This window comes from Monodelphis domestica, chromosome 4, assembly GCF_027887165.1.
Source record: "Monodelphis domestica isolate mMonDom1 chromosome 4, mMonDom1.pri, whole genome shotgun sequence".
Classification (NCBI taxonomy): domain Eukaryota; kingdom Metazoa; phylum Chordata; class Mammalia; order Didelphimorphia; family Didelphidae; genus Monodelphis; species Monodelphis domestica.
Window position 1 is genome coordinate 362,116,750 of NC_077230.1, and position 22,953 is coordinate 362,139,702.

General features: G+C 35.6%; 1 protein-coding gene across 3 annotated transcripts in view; it reads left to right on the plus strand.

Moving 5' to 3' along the window:
• Positions 1-22,953, plus strand: part of LOC100031405 (protein argonaute-3) — a 133,273-nt gene that overhangs the window by 70,817 nt on the left and 39,503 nt on the right. For all 3 annotated transcript variants that reach the window (XR_008911479.1, XM_007492796.3, XM_056795142.1), the window contains exons 6-9: positions 15,016-15,150; positions 18,343-18,430; positions 18,582-18,729; positions 19,566-19,685. Coding sequence is in view for 2 of the 3 variants with exons in the window: in XM_007492796.3 (XP_007492858.1) it covers positions 15,016-15,150; positions 18,343-18,430; positions 18,582-18,729; positions 19,566-19,685 (491 nt within the window). In the remaining variant the exon portion in view is untranslated. The remainder of the gene's footprint in view (positions 1-15,015; positions 15,151-18,342; positions 18,431-18,581; positions 18,730-19,565; positions 19,686-22,953) is intronic.

A 22,953-nucleotide genomic window follows, 5' to 3' on the forward strand; every position in this document is an offset into this window, starting at 1 on the left:
CACAATGAAAATATTTTTAAAAATTGATATTACAAATTACAAAAAAAGCATAATTCAAAAGAAGACACTCTGGAAAAGAAAAGAAGAAAGAGATACTAGAGGAAACTGTTGGTGTAAAAATGATAAGAGACATCAATAAAAACTTATTTTTTAAAAGGAAAAAAGCTTCAAATACAAAAAAAGAGAGGGCTGGTTAGGCAGCAGTTAATTTGAAAAAGACCTGAAGGTTTTTACTGATCTACAAGTTCAGTGTGAGTCAGTGTGATAAACAGTCAAGGATTTTTTTTTTAATTAAGCACCAGTTATAAAATTAGTTTATTTAATACAAGAACTTTTGAAACTATTTTCTTTTATCCAGTTTGAAACTTTAAAAAGTAGAATGGAAATAATTTTGATTATTTACCTCACTAAGCTAGCAAATTTCTGTTCTCATCTAGTTCATAAATTTGGTTACCAAGGAAACCAAAACCTTCATTTGCCAGCTGTTGTGGGTACACGCTAGTCATTCAGTAATTGATTTTGGTAGGCACTGGCTACAAGCTTGTGTCATTTAAGTTGGTAAGGCTGATGCATGATTGAAGAATGTTTTGTTATATTAGGTTCTTAAATGTGTTTACCATTTCAAGACTCTGAACTTTAAGAATGCTAGCTATTTTATAATACTTGTCAAGTTAAACATAGATTATAATATTGTATTTTGAAGTTAATTTAGACATAATGTACTGTTGTTGATCCCAGGTAGTGATGGAAACTATTTTAGTTCATTTTAGCCTGTTGCATAAGCTCATCAAAAGTCAAATTGTAACATGTTGAAGATATCATGTCTGTCGCATGTTATCTTGGAGACATATTACATTTGTAAATATTTATTTGTAAAAGTGAGAAAAAGAAAGAATAAGCAGTCTATCTAAGAGGTCTCCAATCTTAGCTGAGTCTTTATTCACTTGGGGTTTCTTAAGAGATTTAAGATTAGAGATGAGCTGGAGAGAGCCAGAGACTCCTGCTTTACCTGCTGGCCTTTTAAATTTATCCAATCCCTTCCCCTAAGATTTTTCTAACTGGCCAGGATTTCACCACAGTCTTCACACATCACATAATAAACCTTAATGTCACTTTTTCTTAGCCACCTAGCTGGTATCTCTGAATCCATCCCTACAGGCAGCTTTCCCTCAAAAGCATTCTCTTTAACTCTCCCAGTTTTTAGTCTTTCCTTCTGGTACCTTCCTTACTGCCTACAAACACTTAGGTTCCTTCTATTTTTAAAAAATAAATAAACCACTTGATCCTATCATCCTACTCCCTTTGCACAGCTAAATTCAGGGGTTTCTGTCTGCTCTACTCACAGCATAATCTTAAAAAACTTTCTTTTCTCGTTTGTTCATCCTTCTTCCTTTTACTTCATGACACTGCAATCTGATGACTTTACTTAATTGAAACTATTTTCTCCCAAATTACCCTAGGATCTTAATTGCCAAACCTAATGGCCCTTTCTTAAACTTAACCTTTTTGGCCTTCTCTACATTCTCCTCCTAACTTTCTTACCCTGGAACATCCCTCAGTGTCTGTGGCGTTCTTATTTTAGGACATCTCTCCACCTTGCTTGTCTTTTTTTCCCTTAAAGAGAATGCTTTTTAGTGCCTCCCTTTTTAAAGGAGGGGCCCAGACCAAACAACCCTGATTCTTTCTCCTACAGCCTTTGCTTCTGACTGTTTTTCACTATCATGCCCCAACATGGCACTTAGGGAAGAGTACCAGGAATTGGGGAAGAGGAGGGGAAGTTTCAGCTTCCTTTTTTATATGTATCTGCCTTTTCTGCTATTAAAAAGTAACCTCCTTCTGAGCAAGGGAATGGCTTAGCACAGTGCCTAGCATATAGTAGAACTTAACAAGTGTTTCTTATTTTTATCTTGCTTTGCCTTGCCTTTTTGGGGGGGAGGGTGCGTCCTTTGACACTGCTAACCACTTTGTGGTTTCATAACACCATTCTCTTGGTTCGCCTGTTACATATGCTAATGCTTCTTCCTAGACTCCTTTGCTAGTTTATCACAAATATACTGCCCCCTAATTATGGGTGTACACCAAGGCTCTGGTCTTTGCCCTTGTCTCTCATTTGTTGTTTTTGATGACCTTATCAGCTCTCATAGGATAAATTATCTCTTTGCAGAAGATTTCTAAACCTTTATCCAGATAAAGCTAGATTTATCTTTCTTTTAAGCTCCATTCCCATATGACCAACTGCTTATTGCCTCAAAAGTACATATCCTAGAGAGTGATGGTGAACTTTTTAGAGACCAGTACCCAGATTGCTCCCTTACCACAGACAGGGGAGGGAGGAAGCACTCCCATTGGGCTGCTGGGTAGAGGAGTGGATGATGTGAGAAATGTCTTCAGGTGCAGTAGAAAGTGGGAGGGGAGCATCCTCCTCTGGCATGGGTGCCATAGATTTGTCAACCCAGTCCTAGGGGCAGCTAGGTAACTTCATGGATAGAGAGCTAGGCCTAGAGAAAGGAGATCCTGGGTTCAATTCTAGCCTCAGATACCTCTTCACTGTATGACCCTGGACAAGTCACTTAACCTTAATTGCCTAGCCCTTATCATTCTTCTGCCTTGGAATCAATACTTAGTATTGATTCCAAGGCAAAAGGCCTAAGAGTTTAAAAAAAAAAGTAAATGTCATATAGATATCTAAAATTCAGTATGTCTGTCGACCTGAAAAAAAAATACAGGACCACCAAAGTATTTACAAGAGAATATATCTTAATCAGGACAAGGGAGACAGTGCTTTTATGGCCACTACATGAAGTCTTATACACACATACCACACAGAACCACCCAGCTCTGAGATTCTGGAAACACTGTCTTGGGAAAACACCAAGAATGAGAATTTCTGTCTAACTAAAGAACTTGCAGTTATATATAAAATACCTTATGGAATATAACCAGAGAAGCAGACTGATTACTTAGGAGCTTGGGAAAGAGTTTGTAGCCTGAGGCTAGAGTATCTAGGAAAACCTATATGCAAAGAGAAAAACTAAGATAAAAAAATATACTTAAGATTTGACTACATCCACTGCTCCTATCCAGGGTGCTCAATAGGTGCTTGATGGCCTATTGTTTAGTCTGGGACAAGGGTCTGTCTAGGAGTTTTCTTAAAAGCAAATTCCCTTGGATCAAAGGTAAATTAGGTGTTAAATAAAACAAGGTTGTCAGAACTGCCTTATTTTTGTTAGTTATTGCCCTCTTTTGACTGCTCCATCTAGTTTTGTAATCTCAGAGTAATCTGTGCCTTCTCATCCTTACCCCCACTTATCTAATTGGCAAATGTTGTTGATTCTACTTTCATATAATTTCCCTTCCATTTACTCTCATTTTTTCCTACCCTAATTTGTTTTTCACTCACTTTATCACATCTTCTAATCCAGATAATTGAAACAGTTTCCTGATTTGTCTCTTTGTTACTAATCTCTTTTTCCAATCCTCCTCACAGCTGTCTTAAATCATTTTCTTAAAGCCATCAGTCTTTGTTTCTTTTTGTTCTCAGGAAACTCCACTGATTCCCTGTTACCCCTAATGTCAATACAAGCTTCCCTGTTTGGCATTTAAAATTTTTCACAAATTGGTGCTAATCTACCTTTCTGGTCTTATTATGTATTACTCCTTTTCATAGACTCTTTTGTCCAACCACATTAGCTTTCTTGCTTTTCACTTATTTTTCTAGATCTCTCATCTCCATATTTGGAATCTGTTCCTTTCTTACAACTACTTTTTAGAATTTGGTTTCATTCAAAATTTAACTCAAATATGACTTTATACAAGAATGTTTACTTTTTCCCCAAAAAATGATTGTTATGTATTTTGCCTGTGGTTTATATTTATGCATATTTATGTAGCTATTTTCTCCCCCTATAGAATATAAGCTTTTTGAAGGTATGGATTGTTTCATTTTTGTCTTTATGTTCTCACTGCCTAACTCATGGTAGATGCTTGTTGGTTGATTGAGCTAATTTGCCTCTCACTTTCTGGTAAGGAAATTGAGGTTAATGTAAAACTAGTGCAAGCATTTCTGTAGTACTTCACAGTTTGCTTAACAGTTTCCATATGGTAACTTCTTTGATTCTCCCACTACCTTGGGAGGTAAGGAGGTTGTTATTGTCCACATTTTACAAAGGAGGAAATTGAAGCTGAGAGGGAACATGACCTGCCCAGAGTCACTCAGCCAGTTAGTGACTGAGGATATATTTAACTGAGATTGTCCTCACCTCAAGCCCATTCATTACTCTATCCTCTGTATCATCTGCCTATGAATTACATTCCTGTGATGAGGCTTAAATGAGATGCTTTTCCTAATTCAAAGCAAGTTTTATCTATTACTGTCATCTCACATTATCACAAAGCTGGTAAGTATCAGATATAGGGTCTAAATTTGGATCTACTCAAAGAGTATTCTCTGCATTAGCCTATAGCCCCAATTTAGCAGTTAGTATAGGTGCTTTTTAATTATTTTTTGTTGAATGAATTTAGGTGGCATTTAATCTTACTCTTGAAGGATGGGGTAGGATAGGATTTCAGGATGTTGAAATGAAGGGAGAGGTTGCATGCCAAGAGCTAAAATGGTAGAGTAAAGAATGCTCTGGTCCCCCAACCCTCCATGCACACACAAAAAAGAAAATAAGTCACCTCAAAACAAAAGAAAACTGGGGGAACATGTCTCACTGGGGTAAGAGGAAAGAGTAACCAAGGTAGCACAGCATCTGTGAGAACCTGCAGATCTTGGAGTAGTCCATGATTCTGAGGCAATGAAGCTACAGAATAGGAAGAAACCTAGCCAGAGCCATTCCACACAGGTAGAGAAGGCAGGAAATCTACAAATTCAAACATGGCATTGGTCCCTTAGAGCTACAGGGATGCAGAGAGAGAGAGAGAGAGAGAGAGAGAGAGAGATGGGATCACAATGAACTAACCTCACTCCCACATGGTAGCAGAGTGCTTGGGGTAGCAGAGCCAAGGAGAGGAATACCCAGCCCAGGCTACTTGACAGGAGCAGAGAAGCAGTAGCATGGGTACCAGACCAGCCCACAAAACAATGGGGAAACTGGTAGCACAGGGTTTTGAATATATAGTGGGAGTAAAACAGCTGCAAACCTCCCCAGAGCATGCCAGTAGAGCCATCTCCTTGACAGATACAACATGAGGAATAAGGGCAGCCAATCCTAAATACCAGGGAGGAGTATTCCATGAGCTTGGAGCAGTGAGCCCTCTACCCCAGATATAGAGAAGAACCTCAACAGATAGATAAGATAAGGAGGGTGGGGAGGGAGATATACTTAGAAAAAGTTGTAAAAGACCAAAAAGCCTGATCTTAGAAAGTTACTTTAGTGACAGAGAAGACCAAAATATGTCTGAAGAGGGCAATAGTGCCAAAAAGGAAAGTATGAAAGGTTGTCAGGCCTCAAAGGCAGCTGGGTATCTCAGTGGATTGAGAGCCAGGCCTAGAGACAGGAGGTCTTAGGTTCAAAACTGGGCTCAGACACTTCCCAGCTGTGTGACTCTGGGCAAGTCACTTAACCCCCATTGCCTAGCCCTTACCACTCTTTTGCCTTGAAGCTAATACACGGTATTGACTCCAAGACAGAAGGCAAGGGTTTAAAAAAATATACCTAGAAGAACTTGGAAAAAAGTTAAAAAACCAAATAAGACAAGAATTGATAGAAAAACTCAACAGGTGGAGTGGACAATTCACTGAAGAAAACTAAGAAATAGAATTGACCAAATGGAAAGAGAAAAACCACTGAATTCCAACAAAATTCAGCAGCAGGAATTAGAAAGAGAAATTCCTTTTAAAATCACTAGACAATATAAAATACTTAGGAATCTATCCAAGACAAATGAACACAACTGCAAAACATTTTATACACAATTAAAACTGTATTTAAATAATTGGAAAAACATTAATTGCTCATGGAGATGTGCTAATATAATAAAAATTACTATCTTACCCAAATTAATCTACTTATTCAGTGCTATACCTATCAAACTACCAAAAAACTTTTTTATAGAATTGGGGAAAAATTATAACAACGTTCATCTGGAAGAATAAAAAATAAAAAATATCAAGGGAAATGATGAAAAAAAATATGAAGGATGGGGGCCTGGCAGTGCCAGATATTAAATTGTGCTATAAAGTAGTGGTCATCAAAACAATATGGTACTGGCTAAGAGACAGATGGGTGGATCAGTGGAATAGTCTAGGGGTAAATGACCTCAACAAGTTAGTGTTTGATAAACCCAAAGATCCAAGCTTTTGGGAAAAGAACTCAATATTTGACAAAAACTGCTGAAAAAACTGGAAAATGGTATGGGGAAAATTTGGTTTAGATCAACATCTTACATCCCATACCAAGATATATTCAAAATGAGTAAATGACTTAAATGTAGAGTGAAATCATAAATAAATTAAGTGAATGTGGAATAGTATACCTGTCACATCTGTGGGAAAAGAAGAAATTTTAAGACCAAGCAAGTGAAAGAGAATATTGCAAAATGTAAAATGAATTACTTTGATTATATCAAATTGAGAAGTTGTACAAGCAAAACCAATGCAACCAAAATTAGAAAGAAAGCAACAAACTGGGAAAAAATTTTATAACAAAACTCTGTCAGAGGTTTAATTTCCCAAATATATAAGGAACTAAGTCAAATTTATAAAAAATCAAGCCATTCCCCAATTGATAAATGGTCAAGGGACATGAGTAGGCAGTTTTCAGCTAAAGAAATCAAAACTTATCAATAAGCACATGAAAAAAGTGTTCTAGGGGTCAGCTGGGTAGCTCAGTGGATTGAGAGCCAGACCTAGAGTTCAACTCTGGCCTCAGACACTTCCCAGCTGTGTGACCCTGGGCAAGTCACTTGACCATTGGCTAGCACTTACCACTCTTCCACCTTGGAGCCAATACACAGTTGGCTCCAAGACAGAAGATAAGGGTTTTTTTAAAAAAGTGTTCTAAATCTGTCATAATTAGAGAATGCAAATCAAAGCAAAACTGAGGTGTACTACCTCACACCTAGCGTATTGGCCGATGTGACAGCAAAGGAAAGTGATAAGTGTTGAAGGGTATGTGGCAAAATTGGGGCACTAATACACTGCTGTTAGATTTGTGAATTAATCCATCCAACCATTCTGGAAGGCAATTTGGAATTATGCACAAAGGGCTTTAAAAAACTACCTGCCCTTTGATCCAACAATGCCACTGCTGGATTTCTACTCCAAAGAGATAATAAAGAAAAAGACTTGTACAAAAATATTTATAGCTGTGCTCTTTGTAGTGGCAAAAAAATTGGAAACTGTGGGGGGTGTCATTGATTGGGGAGTGACTGAACAAATTGTGGTATCTGATGGTGATGGAATACTATAGTGCTATAAGGAGTGATGAACTGGAGGATTTCTATATGAACTGGAAAGACCTCCAAGAACTGATGCAGAGTGAAATAAGCAGAACTGAACACTGGACACAGAAAGTGAAACATTGTGGAACTATCCTATATAATGAACTTTTCTACTAGTAGCAATGCAGTGATCCAGGACAATCCAGAGGAACTTAGAAAGAACACTATCCAAATCCAGAGAAAGAGCTGTGGGAGCAAAAGAAAAACATATGATCAATCACGTGATTCGACAGGGATATGATTGGGGTTTTGGCATTAAAAGAACACTCTCTTGTAAATATAAATAACATGGAAATAGGTTTTGAACAGTGATACATATATAACTCAGTGGAATTTCTTATCAGCTCCAGGAGAGAGGAAAGAGAGGTGGGAAAAATCATGAATCATGTAACCATGGAAAAATATTCTAAATTAATTAAAAGTTTTAAAACCACTGAAGAAAGTAACTCATTAAAAAAATAGGATAAGCCAAATGTAAAAACACAAAAACTCTAGGTAGAATATAAAATTAAAGTTGGACAAATAGAAGCTAATGAAACCATAAGACAACAGGAAACAAACAAAATCAAAGAAGTTTCAAGAGGGACAGAAACTACCTTACTGAAAAAGCAACTAGCATGGAAAGTAGATTCAGAACAGATAAGAATCGTTGGAATACCTGAAACCAATGATCAATAAAAGAGCTTGGACACCATATTACAAGAAATCAGCAGAGAAAACTGCTCTGATATTTTTTAACAAGGAAAGAAATAGAAATAGAATCCCACTGGTCACCTCCTGAAAGTGACCTCAAAATAAAATATCCCAGAACTATGTTAGCCAAATTCCAGAACTCTAAGGCCAAGGAAAAGGTACTCAAAGCTGCCAGAAGGAAACAGTTCAAATACAGAGGAGCCACAGGATTATGCAGGACCTAGCAGCTTCTACATCAAAGGACTGGAAGGCATAGAATGTAATGTTCCAAAAGGCAAAGGATCTAGAACTTGTTATGATTAAAATTCTCTGGAGACTGTATGTTAATTTATAATTATTTGTTAGTAAAAGTTAGAGAATTACATGATCACCTAGCCTCACCTAATTAATGTGTTTGCCACACTTGTCTATTAAAAAATGACCATGCAAGCAAGAATCTCCATCCCCAGAGTGTCGGGAGCCAAAAAGAAAGCCCCCTTGCTTCCACAGTCCTCTCATTTTTAAAGCCATTTATGTCACCCCTTCTGGGTCAGTCCAGGCCAGAGCTTAGTCTTCTAGATGCCAGGAGTTATGTGAGACTAGAGGCCAGCTTCTTCCTGGAGACCAGGGTTACTCATGCACACCCAGGCAAAGGGTGGGTCTGGTATGGACGAAAATGGCTATTTTCAAATTTTTCAAAAGGAATAAGGAGAATAATTTCTATAAAATTCACACTATTTCTCCCTCTCTCCCCAATGCTTTGGGAGATTAACATACTAGTCTCCCCAGTGAATCATCCCATGTATAATGAATTGGAAATTAAACAATCTTATCCTAAATAACAAATGGGTCAAAGAACAAATCATAGAAACAATCAACAATTTCATTAAAGAAAATGACAATGAGGAGACAGCATATCAAAATTATGTGATTCAGCCAAAGGAGTACTTAGAGGGAAGTTCACATCTCTTAATACTTATATCAATAAATTAGAGAAAGAGCAAATCAATGAATTGAGCATGTTACTAAAAAAAATAGGAAAAGAATAAACTAAGAATCCCCAATTAAACACCAAATTAGAAATCCTGAAAAACAAGGGAGAGATTAATAAAACTGAAATAAGAAAAAACCAAACCTCTGAACTAATAAATAAGACAACGAGTTGGCTTTATGAAAAAGTAGATAAACTCTTGGTTAATTTGATTTAAAGAAGAAAATAAAAAAGGTGGTCACAACCAATGAAGAATAAACTAAAGCAATTATTGGAAGTTATTTTCTCCAACTATATGCCCATAAATCAGGCAATCTCTAAGTGAAATAAATGAATACTTGCAAAAATATAAACTACCTAGATAAACAAGAGAGGAAATAGAATACTTAACCCCATCACAGAAAAATAAACTGAACAAACCATTAAAGAACTCCCTAAGAAAAAGGCCTCAAGACCTTTTGGAATTGTAAGTGAATTTTATCAATCATTCAAAGAATGGCTTAACTCTAATACTAAATAAACTATTAAGAAAAAGAGGGAATCCTTCCAAATTCTTATGAAACAAATATGGTATTGATACCTAAACCAGGAAGAGATAAAACAGAAAAAAGAAAATTATATGAACATTGACAGAAAATTTTTGCATAAAATACTAGCAAGGATATTACAACATTTTATCACAATAATAATATACCTCAATCAGGTGGGTTTTATACCAGGAAAGCAAGGATGGTTCAATATTAGGAAAACCATAACTATAATTGACCCTACCAATACCAAAAGAAATCACATAATTATTTCAATAGATGGAGAAACGTCTGACAAAATACAATACCCATCCTTTAATTTAAAAAAATAGAAAACATTGGAATAAAGGGAATCTGCCTTAAAGTGATAAATAGCACCTATCCAAAACCATCAACAAACATTACCTGTAATGGGGGCAAACTAAGATTTTCCCAGTAAGATTAGGGATAAAACAAGGATGTCCACATCACCACTGTTATTTAATTCTGTGCTAGAAATGCTTGCTATAGATATAAGAGCAGAAAAAGAAATCAAAGGAATTAGAATAGGCAATGAAGTCAAAATTATACCTAGAGAATCAACCAAAAAAAGAAGAGACATAATTAACAACTTTAGCAAAATCACAAAATACAAAATAAACCCACAAAAATCATTAGCGTTTCAACTTACTACTAACAAAATCCAACAGCAAGAGATAGAAAAGGAAATTGCATTCAGAATAACTAGACAATATAAAATACCTGGTGATATACCTACTAAAACAAACCCAGCAACTATATGAACACAATTACAAAACATTTTTCACACAAAAGTCAGACCTAAACAATTGGGGGGAGGGGGGATCTGATCATAGATAGGCCAAGCCAATACAGTGAAAATAACATGCCTACCTAAATCAATTAACCATACTAATCAAACTGCCCAGAAATTATTTCATAGAACTAAAAAAAAAAATAGCAGCAAAATTCATCTGAAAGAAAAAAAGGCCAAGAAAATCAAAGGAATTGGGGGGGGGGGTGATATGAAAGAAAGAGACCTAGCAGAAAAAAGCAGAAATCTCCAAACTGGTCCTGGCTAAGAAATAGAATGGTGGATCAATGGAATAGATTAGGTAATGATAACACACGGTGGTTAATATCCATAGCAATTTAGTGTTCAGTAAATCCAAAGATCCAAACTTTTGGGGAAAGAACTCATACTTGACCAAAACTTCTGGGAAAACCGGAATGCAATCTGGCAGAAGTTAGGTACTAGACCATAGGGTTGCGATGGACTAACATCTCACAACATACATCAAGATAAATTCAAAATGGATACCTGATCTAGAAATAAAGGGTGACAGCATTTTCCAATATTCCTCTAAAATTGGAGGAATTTTAGAGGGATGTGGAAAAGTTTACCTATCAGACTTATGGGAAAGGTAAGAATTTATGACCAAACACAACATAGAAAACGTTATAAAAAATGAAATAGATAACTTTGATCACATTTTAGAAGTTTTGTACAAATAAAACTAATGCAACCAAGATTAGAAGGGAAACAACACATTTGGGAAAACCATTTATAGCAAGTATCTCTGACAAAAGCCTCATTTTTCAGTTATATAGAGAAGTGAAATTTATAGGAATTCAAGACATTCCCCAAATGAGAAATGGTCAAAGGATATGAACAAGCAGTTCTCAGAGGAAAACTATCCATAGTCATGTGAAAAAATGTTCCAAATCATTACTGATTAGAGAAATGCACATTATAACAACTCTAAGATACCATCTCACACCTACCAGATTGGCTAACTAACCAAAAAGAAAATTGCCTAAGTGTACAAAAGCAAGTCTTTTTCTCTTCTTTCTCTCCCTCTCCCTCCCTTCCTCTCCCACACACAATTCTTATAACTTCTGAATAAAATAAATTGGTAACATTGGAAAGGATAGGGCTTTTAAAAACCTATGATTTGCCCAAAGGGCACTAAAAGACTATCTGCCCTTTGATCCAGCCATAGCATTGCTGGGTTTGTACCCCAAAGAGATAATAAGGAAAAGACATGTACCAAAAATTCATAGCTGCACTCTTTGTGGTGGCAAAAAATTGGAAAATGAGGGGATGCCCTTCAATTGGGGAATGGCTGAACAAATTGTGGTATATGTTGGTGATGGAATATTATTGTGCTCAAAGTGGAGGAGTGCTAATAAAGTGGAGGAATTCCATTGGGGACTGGAACAACCTCCAGGAATTGATGCAGAGTGAGAGGAGCAGAACCAGGAAAACATTGTACACAGAGACTGATACACTGTGGCACAATCGAATGTAATGGACTTCTCCATTAGTGGCAATGCAGTGATCCTGAACAACTAGGAGGAATCTACGAGAAAAACCACTATCACATTCAGAGGAAACACTGTGGGAGTAGAAACATAGAAGAAAAAACAACTGCTTGATTACATGGGCCAAGGGTACATGGTTGGAGATGTAGACTCTAAATGAGCATCCTAATGCAAACATCAACAACATGGAAATAGGTTCTGATCAAGGACACAAGTAATACCCAATGAAATTGTGTGTCGGCTGCGGAAAGGGTGGGTAGAGGGGAGGGAGGGAAATAATGTGATTATTGTAACCAAGGAATAATGTTCTAAATTGACTAAATAAACTAATTCAAATGAAAAAAAAAACTATGATTCCTCTTCTGAAGGAGATTTATTTATTGCATATACCTTACATCACTATCTGCTTTTCTAATAGATCATTGACTTAGCAAGGAAAGCATTCTTTTGACAACCTTTCATTAAATGTCTATCTTTAACAAAGCATCGCTATTGAAGGGAAGGGGCTGTAGAAATAAGACATCTTTCCTTTTTAGTTATTTATTTTTAAGTCTTTGCTTTCTGTTTTAGTATCAATTTGAAGACCGAAGAGCAAGGGCTAGGCATTTGGGGTTAACTGACTTGCCCAAGGTTGCACAGATAGGGAGTCTCTTGAGGCCAGATTTGAACCTTTTGACTTCAGGCCTGGTATTCTATCCACTGTGCTATCTAGCTCTGTCTCCTTAACTCTATAGTGCTTAGAATCTAGTAGGGGTTACTAATTTGTTAAAAAGATACAACACTTAAAAGATGTGAACTTTACTTCTTGAAAACTTCATTTTAGTTATTGATTTTAATTCTTCCTTGACCTCTATAAGAGTTTTTATGAATATATGACAAATGATGTAGGTATAATAATAACAAATAATAAACTAGAATTTTTTCATTTCTCTGAGGTGGAAAAAGAAAGTGGCAACTAAAAAAAATCTTGTCAGCTTTCTTAGAAAAATCTACTTCTCCACAAAGGACTTTAAATAAATCCCTGCCCTTTGATCCAGCCATACCACTGCTGGATTTGTATCCCAAAAAGACCTGTACAAAAATATTCATAGCTGCACTCTTTGTGGTGGCAAAAAATTGGAAAATGAGGGGATGTCCTTCAATTGGGGAATGGCTGAACAAACTGTGGTATCTGATGGTGATGGAATATTATTGTGCTGAAAGGAATAATAAACTGGAGGAATTCCATGGAGACTGGAACAACCTCCAGGAAGTGATGCAGAGCGAGAGGAGCAAAACCAAGAGAACATTGTACACAGAGACAGATACACTAAGGTACAATCAAATGTAATTTTCTACCAGTAGCAATACAATGACCTAGGACAATCCAGCAGAACTTAGGAGAAAGAAGGCTATCCGCATCCAGATAAAGAACTGTGGAACCCAAAATGCATTAGAAAAATATATGATCGACCATGTAGTACGATAGGGATGTGATTAGGGTTTTGATGTTAAAGCATCACTCTATTGCAAATATGAATAACATGGAAATAGGTTATGAACAATGATACATATATAACCCAGTGGAACTGCTTATTGTCTTTGGGAGGGGGGGGTGTCTTGAATCATATAATCATGGAAAAATATTCTAAAGAAAAATTTTTTAAAAGAATAACGCCATTCATATTAGTTTAACTGCCACTTTTAAAATTAGTGTAGCATCATTGAAGGAGTTCTGGGTTAAGAGCCAGGCAGCCTATGTTTGAGTTCCAATTTTACCACTTGCTTCCCTTTTTCATAAGTCATTCAACCTTTTCAGGTCTCAGTTTTCTTATGTATACAATGAAATTGAACAAAGTATTTCTGTATATCACTTTCACTAAAATGATTTTGTACTGAAAAGAATCATAAAAAAAATTCATCCTTAGTATTTTAAAGATTATCTACCACTAATCAGGTTAGGATTGTGGTTTATGCTTAGGGCTTTAAAAACAAACCTAGAATTGTGTTAGTAACTTTGTTATATATGTGATGTTGATGAACTCTAGGTCTTGATATTTCTTTTAAGTAGCATTTGAACACTGTCCGAAGGTGAAGATAATAGATTTTAAGAGAAGATTTCTTGATGCTTTTTTAATATTTAATTTTTGAAGCATATTAATATTTTCCCAATTACATATAATAATGATTTTCAACATAATGTTTTACAAAATTATAAGATCCAAATCGTCTCCATTCCCTCCCCACTCCTTGAGATGGTAAGCAATTAGATCTGGGTTATATACATGTATTATCATGTAAAATATATTTCCGTATTGATCACTATTGTAAGAGAATATTTGTATGAAGCTAAAATCCCAAAATAAAAACACAAACTGACGTAAAAATAGTATGCTTTAATCTGCATTCTCTGGAGGATAGCATTCTTTGTGAGAAATTCTTCAGAATGCTCCTGAATCATTATATTGCTGAGAATAGGTAAGTCTTTCACAGTCAGTCATTGGATAGTATGGCTTTTTCTAGGTATGATGTTCTCCTGGTTATGCTTATTTTACTTTGCATCAGTTCATATAGGTCTTTCCACCTTTATCTGAAGTCATCTTGCTCATCATTTCTTATAACACAATAGTATTCCATCACCGTCATATACCATAATTTGTTCAGCCATTCCCCAATTGAAAGGCATGCCCTCAATTTCCAATTCTTTGCCACCATCAAAAGATCTGCTATAAATATTTTTGTCCAAATAGATCCTTTCCCCTTTTTTTGATCTCTTTAGGATAGTAGTGGTTTCACAGGATCAAAGGGTATGTAGTTTTATAGCCCTTTGGATGCAAATTGCCTTCTAGGACAGTTACATCAGTTCCCAACTCTACCAACAATGCATTTGTGTCCCAATTTTGCCACATTCCCTCTAACATTTATCACTTTTCTTTATTGTAATATAGAACAATATAATAGGTATGGGGTGGTACCACCTTGGAGTTGTTTTCATTTGTATTTCTCTAATCAAGAGTGATTTAGGAGATTATAAAGAATAAAAGAAGATCTCTTGACTCTTCAAAATTGCTTTTCTCCTAGTTTCTGCCACTGCCTTCTACAAAGCACAACCTGTAATTCAGTTCATGTGTGAAGTCCTTGACATTCATAATATTGATGAACAGCCAAGACCTCTCACTGATTCTCATCGGGTAAAATTCACCAAAGAGATAAAGGGTGAGTAGACATAGATGTCTTCCTCCAGAATAGCATTTACATATTGACCAAAAATGGAGTGATAATTACAGCTTTCTTTGACATTTTGTTTCATTGTCCAAGTAATGTTTCATCTTTTTCACATCACTAGTAAGAATATCCCTGTAACTGTCATGTGCATTAATATCTATAGCATCTTAGTTGGGTAAGGCTTTATTTTACTTCATCAGCAAGAAATTAAATAGTAAGTAATGAAAATATTCTGTGGTGTGTTTTTTTTTTCAAATTAGTATGATACGTTATTGTGTAAAATAAAATTTATGCCAACCAGCGTTTTGACTGGATACCAAACCTACCCCAACTGGAGAAGTTAAGGTGCTGGTGGGATCTAGCTTTTGCCATGACCTTAAAAACAGGAAGTTTGTCTTCCAGGTATGTTTGATTTTCAAAGCTGGAGTAGTTAATCTTCAATGGTGACTTAATCCCAAGTTTCTGTGAAATAATGTAATGTAGACTGTCAAACATAGTAAGGTCCTCTCTACTTCCTGCTTATTTAAAACCATTTGGAATGTGGAGCTGATCGGCCTTATTTCACATATGTTGTCCTGGAGCAGTGCAAACTAAGAGTATTTATAGTTGGTTATATAGTTAGCTACTGATTCATTGAAATCTTTTTTTTTTTAAACCCTTACCTTCCATTTTAGAGTCAATACTGTGTATTGGTTCCCAGGCAGAAGAATGGTAAGGGCTAGGAAATGGGGGTAAAGTGACTTGCCCAGGGTCACACAGCTGGGAAGTGTCAGGTCAGATTTGAACCTAGGATTTCCCCTTCTCTAGACCTGACTCTCAATTCATTGAGCCACTCAGCTACACCGCCCGCGCCCCCGCACCTCCCCCCTCCCCTGGTTCATTGAAATCTTAACAATTTTAGCTCTGTAGCAAAAACTTGTATAGTTATTTGAAATAGTAGTGCTGCAAATTAATTTTCCTATTACCTAAGTGGCACAGCTTCCATTTATTGTAACTGATAATACATTTACAAACTTCCCGTGCCCAAGAATAGATATATTTATGTTTTTAAAAACTGTTCTTGGTGAATGTGAATTTTGGTTCAACGTGTAAGACAATTCAAGCTGTCCTATAAATGTTTTAGAATATCCAAAGTTAAATAGTACTGAGAAGTAATGTCTCCTTCTTCCTCAATAGACATTAACACTGTGCCTGTCATTCCAAGAGGAAATCATTGTAAGGCAACATCAGAAGTGAAATTTCTCCTGCTTTGAAAATAAGCATTTTAATTTTATCTTAAGAAGTGCTGCTCAAATGTTGAAACAAGAAACCTTTATTTTATCTTGCTATTATGTCATTTCCTTTATGTGATTAGCATTAACAGCACAGTTTGCATTTTCCAGGAAATAGTGCAGGACCATTAATACGTTACCATCTTAATGCCATAGATTCCAATGGAGTTGCTGCTTAGTTACCACCTCAATATCATAAAATCACAAACATTACTTTGCGGTAACTATGCAATCAACTCATGTCACCGCTCTGTCACAGAAAATACAAGATGTACAGAACAAGGATTCAACTGCTGCCTGAAGAGCATGGAATCAAGCTTAACTTCAATTGCTCAGGGGCCCAAAGAAATGACTGAAAAATCACTAGAAATCATTATAAAGTTGATGTTATAGTAAAGGTAAAGCCAAGTTTATAGGTTAAATATTTGATTAAAGCCAACCAAACATTTTGGTTGGGTGGAGGTGGTGGGGAGGGAATTGGGCACATTTTAAAAACTCATCTTTTTATACCCTATTAATAATCATTTGAATATTTAACTTATGTCTTATGCTTGGGAAAATAGGGGGTTATCTCTTCCAAATAATGGCACTTAAGTACTTTTCATTGACAGGTTGAGTTTTTTTTTCCCCTCTTCAATATCAGAAAGACAATTTTAAAAAAATAATAAAAACATATTGTATTTATATACCAACAATCGAAATTCAAGCAAACTCAAAATTTTAGTCTTCAGTGCTACACACTTTGAATACACTTTATTTTCAGCCTATTTCCAGAAAGAACCCTGTGACAGGCACATTGGTACAAAGTGTGCCATGTATAAAATAGAAGCACAAACTCTGATTTTCATTGGTATTAACTTGCTTCCGGCTGAATTTTTTCACATATTTCTATTAATATTAAACAATAATCTAGGAAACATTAAGTCAGCTATCTATGCAATAAGAATGGTAGTTGAAGTAAACATTTTAGACTTATTTAGGATGTTTGAGGAAATTTATTAATTAAAAAAACTGTCCCATCCAGAGGGGAAATCAATCACAATTTATTCAAATAATTCAGCTACGCATTCCTTTTTGAAGTTTCTTATTTGAAATATTTTCCCCACTTTGATATCTTGTTATATAATATACTTTTAGCATATCATTTTTAGAAATTTTCTCACTATATCTTATTTTCTTAGCTTTTATTATTCTACATAAAAATATCCTGAGTTTTGGTTGATCTAAATAAACGAGCTATGGATCACCTCAGAGAGTTACCAGTAAAAATTTCTACCTCCTTATTGATTCAGTTAATAGTTTTCAAACATGTCTTTAAGAAGTTTATCACTAAAAAAGTAAAATCCTTGAGAACGTCTAGGAAACATTTATAAGTGAGTTATTCCTCACCCCCAGTAACCAGAAGGAAAGTAGCTCAGTTTGTGTCCAGAGGTCCTGTTACTCACCTCTTACTCAGTAAAATTGTCTAGAGCTTCCTTCCACTGGTTTATGGAGTTCTAGCTTTTAGACAGTATGTTAGTAAATCATACTTATCAAACATCCTATATCTTCAAAGGGTAGAACACAGTCATTTTGATATTATTTATACCCTCACAGTTTCTCTTCCAAACACCTGGATTTTATGACCAATAGGTGTTTGTTGATCTTTGTCCCAAATTACTTGTAGGGGTTATTGAATTCATAGTAATTTCGTTTTTTAAGTATAGAGCCTTTGAGGGGATTACATTAGATATGATGACAATTAGAAACTTGTGGATTAATAATATTATACTGCCATTTAGCCTTCCAAATATTTTTATGTGTTCAGAAATGACTTTTTAACTCTTGTGGTAGTATATAGACTTTTAATGTTAGATTGCATATGTATTTTACATGCAACAGTTTGTCACCTCAGTTTTTTTGTTGGGTACAGGTCTGAAGGTGGAAGTGACTCATTGTGGAACAATGAGGCGGAAATATCGTGTTTGTAATGTAACAAGAAGACCCGCCAGTCATCAAACGTAAGAGAAGCTGGTATTTGTAAGTGGACAGAGAATATGTATGAAATGTTTTAGCACTAAGTAGATTGGGAGTTTCCCTCATTCTTAATAGGATTACAACTGATGATCTTATTTTCCATGATATTTATAAAAATCTTCCTCTCATTTACAGCTTTCCTTTACAGTTAGAAAATGGCCAAACTGTAGAAAGGACAGTAGCACAATATTTCAGAGAGAAGTACAACCTCCAACTGAAGTATCCTCACCTTCCCTGTCTACAAGTGGGACAGGAGCAGAAGCATACTTATCTGCCTCTGGAAGTAATTAAAGCTGCTTGTCATGGGTTATAATTTATAATTTTGGGAATTGTTTTTTGTGGTACATTCATTTTTCATTCATGTCTGACTCTTTGTGACCCCACTTGGGGTTTTCTTGGCAAAGACACTAGAGTGGTTTACCATTTCTTTCTCCAGGTTACTTTACAGATGAGAAAACTGAGGCAAACAGGATTAAGTGAGTTGTCCAGGGTCACACAGCTCATAAGTGTCTGAGGCTGATTTTGAACCCAGGAAGATGACTCTTTCTGACTTCAAATCTAGCACTCTATTCATTAGACCACCTAGATGGTGGTATACTGGGAACTGTTAGAGGATATAAATATGCTAATAATGTATCTTGTGATCCATCATTTCTTATGGGTCCAAATTTTTTATACAATCTTCCTATATCTTCCTTCTAATAGTCCTAATTTAAAAATATATATAAATTAAATTCCACAAACTTCCTTATATAGAAATGGAAAACAATCTCTGGTATTTTCAAAAGTTCATTAAAGTAAACTTTGAGAAGGAAGGAATAAGCATTTATTAAGTGGGACGTAGGGACTATTATCTCCATTCCACAGCTGAGGAAATTTAGGCAAACAAAGGTTAAGTGATTTGCCCAGGGTAATTCAACTAGTAAGTGTCAAGCCATATTTGAACTGAAGTCTTCCTGACTCCAGACTTAGCACTATCCACCACACCACCTAGATATTTCAGTAGAGGTTTGTGGAAGTAGATTTATCACACAAAATTATGTAAAGAATGTGTTTTATTTATTTTTGAAACTTTATCTAAGTGATGTCTAGAATGTCATCTTTTTTTTCCCATTTTAGGTCTGTAATATTGTGGCAGGACAACGGTGCATTAAGAAACTGACGGACAATCAGACATCCACCATGATCAAAGCAACAGCAAGATCTGCTCCCGATAGACAAGAGGAAATTAGCAGATTGGTTAGTTTTTTAAATTATTTTTAATTATTTATTATAATTGTTATTATTATTATTAAATTATTTTTAATTATTCAAAAACTGATGGAAGTCACAGCACATCACTAGAGAAGTCTTATTCCTCAGTGCGAGTCCCATCAAATTTTTTAGTTTGCCCCCTTCCTGCACCCTACTTCCTCAGTAGCTTCTATAATAGCTTTTCTTTTGCCTTTTTGAGTACCAGAATCCAGTCTCTAATTCAGCTCTAGAAACTGTAAGCAAACATTTATTGAGTCAGGCACTATGGCTAGGTAATGGGAATATGGCAACAAAAATGAAACAGTTTATGCTCTCAGAGAGCTGCATTTTATTTAGAGAATACAACAGGAATTCAATATATACAACGTAATTTCTGAGGGAAGGGCACTAATCACAAGGAAAAAGAGGTAAGAGATGGTACTTTAGTTGAGCCTCAAAGGAAATGAGGGATTCTACAGAGTAGAAATTTAAGACATAATGCATTCTATGCATGGGGGATAGTCTGCAAAGTCACTAAAATGGGAGATGACCTGTCATTTTAAGTGAATAGCAAATTGGCCTCTGTGACAGGGCCATAGGATACTTGAAGAATAGGTAATAAGCCTGAAACATAGGTCAGAATCTAAATGTGAATTTATTTTTAATTATTTATTTATATTTATCAGGTTTTTGTTTTTAGATTTTTATTTCCAAATTCCTTTCAGTCAATTACACATGTGAAATCGTGCAAAGCATATTTCCAAATTAGCCATGTTGCCAAAAAAGGACAAGAAATATAAAGGGGGGGGGTGGAGTTTGCATTCAGACCTTTCACTCTAGAGGTGAATAGCATTTTCCATCATGAGTCCTTTGGATCACTGTCTTGATCAGAGTATTTAATAAGTCTTAGTCGATTATCCTTACTACCTTACTATTATTACATACAATGTTCTCCTGTTTCTGTTCGCTTGACTTTGCACAAGTTCATATGTCTTCCCAGGTTTTTCTGAAACCATCCTGTTCATCATTTCTTATAAGATAATAGTATTCCATCACAATCATATACCAGAACTTGTTCAGCCATTCCTGAATTGATTGGCGTCCCCTCAGTTTCCAATTCTTTGCCACAGCAAAAAATGCTGCTCTAAATATTTTTGTACATATGGGTCCTTTTCCATTTTATTTCTTTGGGATACAGGCCTAGAAATGATATTACTGGGTCAAAGGACATGTGTAATTTTATAGAAAACCCTTTGATCATGATTTCAAATTGTCTTCCTAATGGTTGGACCGGTTCCCAACTCTACCAACAATCCATTAGTGTCTCTATTTTCCTTTTCTGTCATGTTAGCCAATCTGATATGCATGAAGTGGTGCTTCCAATTTGCCTTAATTTACATTTTTCTAATCAGTATTGATTTAGAGCCTTTTATTATTTGTCAATAGATAGCTTTGATTTCTTCTTCTGAAAAATGTTCGTAGGGATCAGCCATTTTTCAATTGGGTAATAATTCTTATTTTTAGAAATTTGACTTCATTCCCTACATATTTAGAAAATAAGACCTTTATCAAAAAAAACTTGCTACAGAAATGTTTCCCAATTTCTTGCTTTCCTTCTAATCTTGGCTGTGTTGGTTTTATTTGTGCAAAATCTTTTTAATTTCATGTTATCAAAATTCGTTTTTTTATTTCCCACAATCTTCTCTGTCTCTTATTTGATCATAATTCTTCCCTTATCAATAAATCTAACAAAATTTTTCATGCTCTCTTAATTTGCCTATATCACCCTTTAAGTCTAAATCATGTCCCCATTTTCACCTTATCTTGTTATAAAGTGTGAGATATAAGTGTTTACCTAATTTTGGAAAACTGTTTTCCAGTTTTCCCAGCAATTTTTGTCAAATAGTGAGTTCTTAGCGAGAAAGCTTGGATCTTTGTATTTATCAAACACTAGATTTCTTATGATCATTTATTATCTTGTTTTGTTGTTGAGTCGTTTTAGCTGTGTGTGACTCTTTATGACCCCCTTTACTGGCAAAGAAAGAATAGTTTGCCATTTCCTTCGACAGATGAGGAAACTGAGACAGATGGAGTCAAGTGATTTGCCCAGGGTCACACAGCTAGTATCTGAGATAAGTTTTCCTGACTTCACACTCAACACTTTATCGATTGCGCCACCTAAGTGTCCTATTATACACTACTTGATCTATTCCTCTGATCCACCACTCTTTCTTAGCCAGTGCCAGATTGCTTTGCTGATTACCATTCTGAAATATAGTTTGAAATTTGGTACTGGTGGACCACCTTCCTTCACATTTTTTCTTCATTGATTCCTTTGATGTTCTTGACTTTTTGTTCCACCAAATGAATTTTGTTATTTTTCTAGCTCTGTAGCTTGGTTTGATTGGTATGCCATTAAATTAATTTATTTAGGTAGAATTGGCATTTTATTGTATTGGCTCAGCCTACCCATTAGCAATTAATATTTCTCCAGTACTTTAGATCTATATTGATTTGTATAAAAAAGTATTTTGTAACTATGTTCATGTAGTTCCTGGGTTTGTCTTGGCAATTTTATATCATCTGTAATGGTTTTAAATAGATTTTTCTCTCTTCCTGTTGGAATTTGTTGGTAATATATAAAGGGTTTATTTTATTTCCCAGCTTTGCTAAAGTTGTTAATTATTTTAGCTAGTTTTTAGTGGATCTCCAGTTTTGAGAGCCAAGCTTGCAGTCTCTCAAAGAGGAAGGTCCTTTTGACTAGGTGGAACAGTCAGGCAAATAAGAGATGAGAGATGACTAAGCAATCAGACCTGTGCTTAGGCGTTACTCAGTGTTCTGCCATTGCACGGGGTTTGATTTATTTTATAGCTTCAGTGAGTACATGCTTTTTTGGCACACATCATTTTTCAACATATACGATCTTTTATAGATAATTGGCTATGTCACACATTAACAAATCATTTAATCAACATTCTGTGATCATTCACTCTGTTGCTACAACAGAAAGGTTTGTGATGGAGATAAACGACCTGGATAGGGTGATCTGGAGGTTAGTTCCTCCTGACCTGTGGGATGACCAGCCAGGAGAATCATTGTTACTTTTGATCAGTTTTCACAATCAATCACAATTACTTAGGAGATGGGTAACAAAACATTTTGTAGCTAGGTACAGGGTTAGAGGATAATTTAAGACAGACCGAAATCAGGAATTTTCTCAGTTTCCAAGTTACATTTTTTTCGTGTTCCATTAAGGCACCTTGACGATGTTGCC